The 10,623-nt window shown below is 39.6% G+C and overlaps 2 protein-coding genes across 2 annotated transcripts; one reads left to right on the top strand and one right to left on the bottom strand.

Moving 5' to 3' along the window:
- Positions 1–719: 719 nt before the first annotated feature.
- LOC134796924 (tetraspanin-5-like) lies at positions 720–5,980 on the bottom strand. Its single transcript, XM_063769119.1, has 4 exons — positions 5,512–5,980; positions 4,340–4,528; positions 2,904–3,104; positions 720–1,198 (listed from the first exon to the last, which is right to left on the bottom strand). Exons 1-4 carry the CDS (start codon positions 5,569–5,571, stop codon positions 1,127–1,129), a joined length of 522 nt encoding a protein of 173 aa, XP_063625189.1. The 5' UTR covers positions 5,572–5,980; the 3' UTR covers positions 720–1,126.
- A 3,404-nt stretch (positions 5,981–9,384) lies between these two features.
- On the top strand, positions 9,385–10,623 carry LOC134796923 (aquaporin-like). Its single transcript, XM_063769118.1, has 2 exons — positions 9,385–9,917; positions 10,381–10,623. Exons 1-2 carry the CDS (start codon positions 9,418–9,420, stop codon positions 10,586–10,588), a joined length of 708 nt encoding a protein of 235 aa, XP_063625188.1. The 5' UTR covers positions 9,385–9,417; the 3' UTR covers positions 10,589–10,623.

Genomic DNA, 10,623 nt, shown 5'->3' with positions numbered 1-10,623 from the left:
GTGTTATTGTCAATTTCCATAGTCAAATGAATGGTAGTGCTGCTGTCGTTGGAAATGGACTGTCACCTTAAGGAAGTCTTACTTGTTAAGTAAATCGATTGTGTAATGTGTGTGTTGCAATCAGGCCTATATTGTAAGGTTATATTTGAATTACTGCATCGTTGCACCAGCATGAAATAGGCGATGTCAATGTCAATCTCTTTGACAAAATGAGTGATCATGAAAGTAACGTTGACGTAAATTTCCTTGATAAAATAAGTGACATTCACCGCTGCATTACTGTAACGATTATGACATTCATTCCGTCACTTATTTAATCAAGAAAAATGACAGATACAGCGGCGGAAACAAAGACGCGACACCATGGATGTAAGTAAAAAGAGGTAGATATGGTACCAGGCGCACGATCGTGAGCCATCAAATATAGGTTCCGGAACCTATATTTAGTTAGTCGTATGGGTGACGCCAACCTGTCAAGTTGTCAAAATCGTTGGATCAAATTTTAGTTTTGTCAACTATGAACGTCACACGTCTACATAAATAAAAGGTCATTGCGCGACACCAGTATTAGTAACATTCCATTTCTGACCGCAGCTGCACTACTGGTACGAACCGCGTCGGTGTTATTGTCAATTTCCATAGTAAAATGAATGGTAATGCAGCTGTAGTTGGAAATGGAATGTTACCATAATGGTAACATTCAATTTCTGACCGCAGCTTCATTACTAGTACGAACTCGTCGATGTTATAGTTTCCATAGTAAAATCAATCGTTGGAAATGGACTGTCACCATAATGCAGCTGCAGTGGAGATCCGAATGTCACCTTGACAGTGCGGTAACGACAACAACTTTTAGCAGCTGCAACGCAGCACCACTCTGCACTGGTGCAGCGTTGCTGCAGTCCCAATCTGAATGTAACCTTTAGTGGTTACAGCATCTTGAGGGCATGACCACGTCGTGTTGTACATTCGCCGTCAGATATACCGCAGCGGCCGAGGTGCTCAAAAATATCTGAACACGCACTCTAACGCCTTGACAATAGAGGCGTGTTCAGATATTTGTGAGTGCCTTAGCCGCTCCGATATATCTGATGGCGGCTGTACGAGGATTTACAGCGTGGGCGGTCTATGCATAACCATGGCCGTTGCTGCGACGCACGTGGACACCAAGGCAGCACCCGAACACCATACCGACCATCTGTAATGAGACATTTATTTATTTATTGATCAAATAAGTAGCAAATAAAAGCGATGGTGGCCTAACGGTAAGAGCGTGCGACTTTCAATCCGGAGGTCGCGGGTTCAAACCCCGGCTCGTACCAATGAGTTTTTCGGAACTTATGTACGAAATATCATTTGATATTTACCAGTTGCTTTTCGGTGAAGGAAAACATCGTGGGGAAACCGGACTACTCCCAATAAGGCCTAGTTTCCCCTCTGGGTTGGAAGGTCAGATGGCAGTCGCTTTCGTAAAAACTAGTGCCTACGTCAAATCATGGGATTAGTTGTCAAGCGGACCCCAGGCTCCCATGAGCCGTGGCAAAATGCCGGGATAACGCGAGGAAGAAGAAATAAGTAGCAAAGCATTACAGTATAAACTGGCTTAAGGAGCCATTTGAGGGTAGATTTTGTGTACTTTTATTTAAATACCCTAAAGATACAGATTATAGGTACTTTTGATGCTAACTCTTGACACATGGTATAATAATATACTCCGCCTGGTACTCCATTCCCGTCTTTTCTAGGTCACCTAACTGACACAAGCCTACGTCATCATGCGACAGCGCTATATGATAATATGCGATAGCGCTATATATAGCGGCCATGTTGTTGTGACGTAGGCCCGTGTCACTCTGGGAATGGAAGACCATGTTTTATTAGACTATGTCTTGACAGATGATTTATGCAGCGTCTGTATGCGAAGAACAATATGTCTCTCGTGGCTGTATAAGCCAATGCAAAGCTGAATAAAAAATAAGTTCAAAAACTAAAACCCGACTACTGCAAATCGCGCTCTAAAAAGTATGAAACAAGATAAAATTCTTATCTGAAATTATCATACAGGAAATATTATAAATGTTATCATTTTTAAAATAAGCCGTGGTCGTATGCCACTTTACCTTAGAGTTTATAATTGTGGCATACAACCACGGCTATTCTCTGAATATCTCTGTAAATATATAAAAAAAATAGTAAATTATATTATATTGTATTTTTTTATTTAAAAATGATAACATTTATGTATAATATTTCCTGTATGTTAATTTTACTCATTAGGTAACGCACTTTCGATATCAATTTGAAGTTTTCTGATATCTGTTATATTTACGAATTATCGCCTGGCCACACTTAACGATTACACCCTGTAGTAGGCAAACAAATTTCGTTTGCAAAAACGTTCTTGTATTGCCGTAGTCTGGTAAGCCCGCAGATAAAATTCAGAGCGCTTGTAGATTCGTAGTTCTAATTACCTACCCGATAAATTAATGTTTAATCGGGTGCTTGCAAGTAAATCCTGGCGGCTTAGCACGGTCGCGTTTTTATCCCTTGTCACCATGCCTGTCACGTTCTAACAAGTATGTAAGTGCGAAAGGGACGCGCATAGTGATAGTCGATAAAAATGGAACCGTGCTGAGCCCGCTGGTGCAAAAGTTAACAATATGTAATATATTTGAAATGTGCTAATTAAGCCCTTTCAAATGATATACAACACGTCATCATCACTTAATTTTATTTTTTTGGATCGTGACTTTAGGACCTCTAGAGTCGTTACTGATGTGGTCAGCGCGCGTAACGCCGCACATCCACCGCAGCATCTTCATCTCTGTAACGCGAGGCTCCTGAACGTGCCTTACAAGAACCGGCACAGAAATCACATACTTAAACTGGGAAAGAAATCTCACCTCCACGGCGATAATGACAGAGCAAACGCCAGCAAAGCAAATCCTGATGGTCTGAGGGTCCACCGGGTCCTTTAAAACGCCTTTAGCTTCCAACTTCTCATTAGTATTCGTGATAACTTCATCCAGCCACTCCTTCTTCACGAACACCAAAGCTATCAGAATTACTTTCAGGGCCATCAGTATACCCATGAAGATAGAGAACTGGAATAAAACAATATGCAATATAAGTAATGGGGTTATAATTATTAATTACGCAATAACAACATTTTCACAGATAAGAAATATGTTGTAACTACTTGTAACAAAACAGTTTCCCCTTATTCATAAAATTTTACGGGCCTGATTTAGTTAAATTACCTATGTTTAAACCCTTTCTGACAAATACGTAAAGGGGCCCACTGATTAACAGTCCGCCGGACGGTATCGGCCTGTCAGTTAATTAGAACAAAATTTTGACAGTTCCGAACAACTGACAGGCCGATACCGTCCGGCGGACTGTTAATCAGTGGGCCCCTTAAGTCAAAATGACAGATACAGACAAATGATTATTTCACCTAGTTTCATTTAATTTAAATTAGAACATATCTGCTAAAGTTATCGCGGAACAAACTACCTATCGGAAAAAAACTTCGAAATACCGGGACGTAAGTACCCTAGCCAGCTGCGTTTGATAATGTACCTAAAGAACTTCGCTTTGTTCGATTAAATATTGTGATTACAACAAAATTCGCTGGCCCAATATTACAGGGTTCTATGTTTCACTTTTATCGAACTGAAATTTGAACGTTGTCATAGTGACATTAAGTCGAATTTCAACTATCTTGAAAATGTAACATAGAACCCTGTAATATTGCCAATATTGGGCCAGCGAAATGGTAACATAAACGGGAAAAGTATAGGTAGGTACGAGGGTGAGGATATTGTCATAGCAGAATTTAGTTCGAGTAGTGGTATGTACCTAATTCGTTGAGGAAAGCCATAAAATTGAAATTGATGTCATATCATAAACGCTTATATAGGTACAGTTAGCACCATTAATACTAGCAATGACTATGCTGGTGGCTATGGGGGTTAAAAAGGGGTTGAACGTTTGTACAGATTTTTTTTTTGAGCGATGGACTTGAAACTTCTTAGAAAGAAGTGATTTTAGAAAAAATGAAAAGTTATTACTGCGTTTTTGAGAATACATCCCTAAAGGGAGTTCAATTGGAGCTGAAAATATTGCTTCAGACCAGACATAGACCTACGTAAATAATCATATTTTTTTCCGGGAAATATGACTTCTAGCCGGTAAGTAGGTACTTAATATTTTCAAGCTTTAATTAAAGATTTTCGATTTATTAGATTAGACTATTGTAGACTGGTAGAGTGCTTTTATTTCGGCCCTTTTACACTACCCGTTCATTATTTTCAACTCTGGATACACGTGTACTCACAGTAAAGAGCATGCATTGACTCTCGGTCACAGCCCCGCAGCACCCGAAGAACGCGACGCCGAACACCAGCGACCCCAGTACGATGTAGAAGATGGGCACATGGCCTCCATAGCGTCCAAGAATCCTCGCAACAGCTTCTACTTTCAGGTACCCAGCCACTCCAAGGCCTAGGAGCGTCGCGCCGACCAACTAGGAAAAAAAGGTCACATTTCTAAGTTAGAGTACCTACACGCGCACACAGGGTTCAGAACCGGTTTAAGAGCATTTTCTTTTTTTAGTACCATTTACTTTTTTCGAAAATCCATCAACATTTTTTTTCTTTATTATATCGATATAGTCCTCGTGATTTTGAGTAGAAATAACCTATTCTACTCAAAATCACGAGGACTATATCGATATAATAAAGAAAAAAAATGTGTCCAAAAAAATGACAGTTTTGTAACGCATTTTCACATACATTTTGAATGGACTGTTACATAACTGACACCCAAAATTTGTATGAAAAACTGGGGACAGTTTATTACTTTGTCTCATTCAATAGTACTCGTGATTCTAAGTCTAAATAACCCAAAAGTTGATGTTTTTACGAAAGAAAGTATATGGTACCATTTTTTCCGAAAAGCCCCTTAAAATATACGCTTATTAATAGCGCATGAAAATTGAAAACCTGATTTCTGAATCCCAAAATAATTAATGTCGTACCGATTTTTACGATATTTCAAAACCGGAAATGGAGACTATGGAGAGGTTACATGTCGAAATTCCGGTATGGGAATTGTTTAGTTTCATTTTAATATAAAAATGATGGAATTACGACGAAAACTATAAAAAATATGGAAAAAAAGACGGCTAACTGAATATTTAATTGTTTAAGTGTCACTAACTGCCTGTGAAGCCGATGGTCTTGGGTTCGAATCCCGGTAATGGCATTTATATGTGTGATGAACACAGATATTTGTTCCTGAGTCATGGGTGTTTTCTATGTATTTAAGTATTTATAAATATATGTATAGGTATATTATATATATCGCTGTCTATGCACCCACAACACAAGCTTTATTGAGCTTACTGTGGGACTTAGTCAATTTGTGTAATAATGCCCTATAATATTTATTTATTTAAATAAAAAAAGCTATTGTAACTGCATGAATATTAAAAAAAAGAGAACTTACCGCAAACACCAAGTTGAAAATGAACAGCAAAAATTTTACTGTAGATTCACCGAACCCCATTTTGTTGTTTTCTGATATGACCACTACGGCAAATACTCCAGGCAGAAATGGTACGAACGCACATAAATTATCAGAACAGGATAAAGTTATACATTACTCACACGTAAAAATAAATGAGAATTTAAAACAGCAACACTCCTAACTGTACATCGATGGACCTTATGACAAAAGGCATAAAGTCAACCGATGCACAGTTAACAGTGTGGACGATGGTACAGTTAATAATTCAACTGATGTTAAGGAAAATGTTTTGGGTATTACTTTGGTAACAAGAATTGACGTAATTAGCGAATGTTATCCAAATATGGCCTTGATTCCTCCATGGTTTTATTCTGAGCGTTTTAATCGCTCTCGAGAACCTCGACAGCTCTGCCGTTCTCGAGAACGTTCTCCGTTTTGTATGGGGAATGTTTCCCATAAGTCAACGGAGAACGTTATCGAGAACGGCACAATTCTGCGCTCAGTAACCGATCGTATAACAATGCCTATGATTATTACCGACCCGTTATCAATGTTGCAATTCATTAAAAATCAGGGTTGGCAAAAGTGGCAAAAGCTAGTAAGTAAAAGTAGTAGGTAACCCTAATTTCACTGTTGGCGCCCTGGTCAGCAACATCGCCCAAGTAAAATATTAAAATAATTATTTTACCAATAATATTATCTAGTGCTCCGTACAAAACTATTGTTCACGTGGCACATCGGATCACTAGTTTCGGTCTTGCAAATCGGTTAAATGCATTAGCTGTATGGTAGGTAATATTGCATATCATCATGCATTTTTTATCGTTTGCACATATTTTGCTATGTTTTAATACAAGTAACACAAAACAAACTCTATGTTTTAATAGTTAATATTTATTTGTTGAGCTTAATTTTACGCTTGGCATATCGGAGTCGGCACCGAAACTGAGGGCCTACCGCGAACGTTCGACGTGTTGCCTCCCTGTCACACTTACGCAACGATATTACAAGTGCGACAGAGAGGCAACACGTCGAACGTGCTTCGTGGTAGGCTCTCTAATTAAGGTTAGTGTGCCACACGATCGATGTTTAATCACTTAATCTTACGAACGAAGCGGGATGCTATAAAAACTTCGTAAGCAAAAATGAGCCAAACAATAGAATAAAGCTTTTGGGCATACACATTTATTGTATGCTTACGAATTAAGGATGACTCACGTTAGACCGCGCCGTGTTCGGGCCGGAGCTTCCAGCGCATCGTTTTCTATGGAAAGCATCGCCATAGAAAAGTAAGCGCCGGAAGCTCCGGTTCGGACACGGCCCGGTCTAACGTGAGTCATCCTTAATTCGTTCCTAGTAAGATCAATGTGGCTAATTCCGTTATAGGGACTATTCCGTCTACTAGCGTTTTTCTCGAACAACGATTTCATCGACAAAGCAGCGATTGCTTTTAGTTTCAGCAATCAAAAACAGGTGGTTTTTTCCTACGATTGAAAATCAAAGAAATATATGCTCGTGTACGGAATAGCTAATGCTCCTATGACGGAATTAGCCACATTGACGTCACTTGAGACTCAAATAAGAAAACCTTGATATAGGTACCTACCTACATGTACCCAGGTCGTTAACTTTTGTTGTAGGTATTGTCTACAGAAGTGACATTTTTCTGAAATGTGGGAAAGTACGTAACAGAAGACTACAGTCTTAATAACACTGTTATTTACCCAGTTTGTAGATATGTAGGTTTGTGATCTTGAAGTAGCTTGGTATAAATATTGGGGTTTTTTAATCACCATAAAGGATGACTCACGCTGGACCGGGCCGAGGCGTCCGACATGTATTTTTCTATCACGTGGTGCTTTCCGTAGAAAACGAAGCGCCGGTAGCTCCAGCCCGGTCACAGCCCGGTCTAGCGTGAGTCAACCTAAATGCTACGATATTACCAAAGGTTTTAATACGAATATAAAAATAAAGTAAAAAAAAAACTAGTAAGTTAGTTGATGAGGCCAATACCTGTAATGAAATTAATTGTTTTAAAAACAAGTTAAAGTCAAATATTTCACGCTAACCTTTATTCTCGAACTTCGATTCCCCTCTGTACACAAGCAGCTGCCCGCAAAGTTTGGCAATTTGTAGAGATGGGCCGAATATTCGGTAATTATTCGGTATTCGGCATATTTTTCAATGTTCGTATTCGGCCGAATAGTTCGTTTTGAACTGCCGAATATTTACCGAATAAACAAATTCTTTTTTAAGGGCGTCCGCTAGCTGGCGCAGGTGCACTTCGCGGTCAGGAATGAGACGGTTCCGTTTTTTTTCTTAAACATTCCCGGCTGGTCCAGAGGGGAAAGGTCAAAAACACGAGGAGTGCAGATCGCCGACCCGTGCTGTGCCTGTGTCTGTCTGGTCGTCCGTCCTGGTCGGCTCTGTCGTGAACTGGTCTGGTTTTGTCTTCTTGTTGTCATGTCTAATTTTGAATTTAAAAGTCCGTAGTTCCAAAGTTCCAAATATGTATGTCAGTCAGCCAGTCAGTCAGTCGGTCTGTCAAGTCGCCACGGAGGTCGGAAGCCACGACAACCCGTATGAACTTGTTTTCAGCGTTTTAGACAGTTTTTTAGCCCAACCGAATATTCGGCAAAGTCCAAATTCGGCCCACCTCTAGTAATTTGCGTGTCCCGTCCTACCCTTGGATGCCAATTTAACTTTTCCGTTCCTTTTACTTAATCAGTTTCGAGAATGTTAAATTGACAGCTCTAAAGAACCAGTGATTCTACGCAGTCAAGGCTTGAATTTCGTGAACAGCCAGCAGCAGAAGCTATGCGGGTGACGTGTTCAAAATGATCTACTCTTGATTTTGTTCTATTGTGTCCGTGTATAACAGGCCTATTCGGATTTCGAGATAATCACAAGATCTTGAGACGATTAGAGATCAACTAGATCTACATTAGATATCGACTAGATGTGACTTGGATATCTAAGTCACTCTAAGTCATAACTTGTCGAAATCGTTCAAGAGGACCTCCAGAATCGCGGAAACGTCAAATTTGACATATCTATCTTACAAATATCTTTAAATTATCCGTATCGTAACTTGGTCTAGTAGAAATCTAATTCATTTTCCGAATCGAGCCGTAAGTTATTTCGAACACCTTGCCGGCTTAGCTAGGTCCAGTCAGCAGCAGAAGTTGCTAAGCGGGCCAGGTTTTCAAATTGATCTTGACGCGACTTTATTCTTAAGAGAATAAGAACGTGTCAAGATAATTTTGAACACCTCGCTCGCTTAGCAACTTCTGCTGCTGACTGTACTTCCACTATTGACTGTACACACGCCTAACGATCTATACACGGCTATAACCGCGAAAATCGAAGTTCGCAAATTGCGGGGATTTTTCTCTGTCACTCTAATTACGCCTTCATTGGAGTAAAAGAGAAAGATCCCCGCAATTTGCGAATTTCGGTTTTTGCGGTAGCCGCTCTGGTTTCCTGGGATAGCGGTGCCGTTATATAGCGTTCTTCACTTTCTTCAGAAATTGTATATCTGTGACTACATTTAAGTTACTTCGATGATATATCGCTTTTTCTGAACTGTGACGCGGTGGGCAAAGTTATGTTAAAGGGCAAAGTTTTATACTTTTACAGTACAAGTTATTACAATTTTAGTTAATAAGCGAGATAATTTAGGTAGGCAGGTAAATTATGTAAATAAATCAAATGCGGAAAATTGGATCTAAATATATGACTCCCAGTGAAGTAATCAAACCACATTATTTACGTAAGTATATTTAACAACATTAAAACATGACTTCATATCCGAGCCAACTAGATCAATCTTTGATGACTTTGTCACAAGATTTTGTCGAGTAAAATTGTAACTTTTAAATAACCATGAATATATTAAAAGCTATAGGACTACACGAGTTCAAAAATTGGGATATACTGAGGAGATTGTTAGCAGAGCTTATAGGAACATTTCTATTGATAACCATTTCTCTCTCAGGAATACACGAAATGAAATCTGCAGTTGGCTTCGCACTAGCAAATGGATTACTTTTAGCTTCTATCATAACATACACAGGCCATATTTCTGGTGGACATGTAAATCCGGCTGTTACTCTAGGAATGTTAATTTGCAAGTATATAAAACTGGTTCCCGCGCTGTGCTACGTAGTCGTGCAAATACTTGGAGCGTTGTTAGGCCAAATGGTAGCACGATTGATTGTGGACAAAGATAACAAGAGGACAATTTCGAGGAAGATGGGGGAGGGTTCGGAGTTTGGTCTGGAGGTGCTTGAGACGTTTCTGTTGGTGTCAGTGGCTCTGAGCGTGACGGACCCGAAGAGGAGTGCCCGGGGAGTTGGTTCTGCCGCTTTAGCCATCGGTCTCAGGTATGATTTTTATTCAGTTTTGGGCGATTCGACCCGCGATATGCAAGTATGTGACTTAATGCCGCAACGCATGTTAATTAATTCATTTATGATAATTTAATTTAATTCAATTCATTTATGCATTTACGAGTAATTAGTTTACTTAGTTGAGAAACTCGAATATGAATGACATACCTAACTTATATAAATTATGCTGATATGGATTGAGTTGCACGTATGATATGGTGCCACGTAACAAGTTTTTTTTTTCTCACCAAGACCTTACATAGTGCTTACAAATCCAGGAGTGTCGCCTGACCTTCCAAGTCTTCCAACCCAGAGGGGAAACTAGGTCTTATTGGAATCAGTCCGGTTTCCTCACGATGTTTTCCTTCGCCGAAAAGCGACTGGTATATATCAAATGATATTTCATACATATGTTCTGAAAAACTCCGTAATCCTAAGTGAACTTTTTTCATTCCAGTGCAGCAGCTTCCCTCTGCGCAGTCACAGAATACAAAGCAAGCTTAAACCCCGTCGGACACCTAGCAACGTCAATATATCTAAAATCTTCGCCCAACTGGGTGTATTGGGGCGGGCCGCTGCTCGGTGGACTTTTAGCTGGACTGGTTTATAGATTTATCCTGAGTTATAGAAGACCTGCGTATATCCGAGTTATTTATAAGCCGTGAAGATATCAAAATAATGGACCTCAATAAAAATCTCA

This window comes from Cydia splendana, chromosome 14 (genome assembly GCF_910591565.1).
Source record: "Cydia splendana chromosome 14, ilCydSple1.2, whole genome shotgun sequence".
Taxonomy (NCBI): Eukaryota; Metazoa; Arthropoda; class Insecta; order Lepidoptera; family Tortricidae; genus Cydia; species Cydia splendana.
The sequence above is the reverse complement of the archived record's forward strand: the minus strand, read 5'-3'. Positions and strand labels throughout refer to the sequence as shown.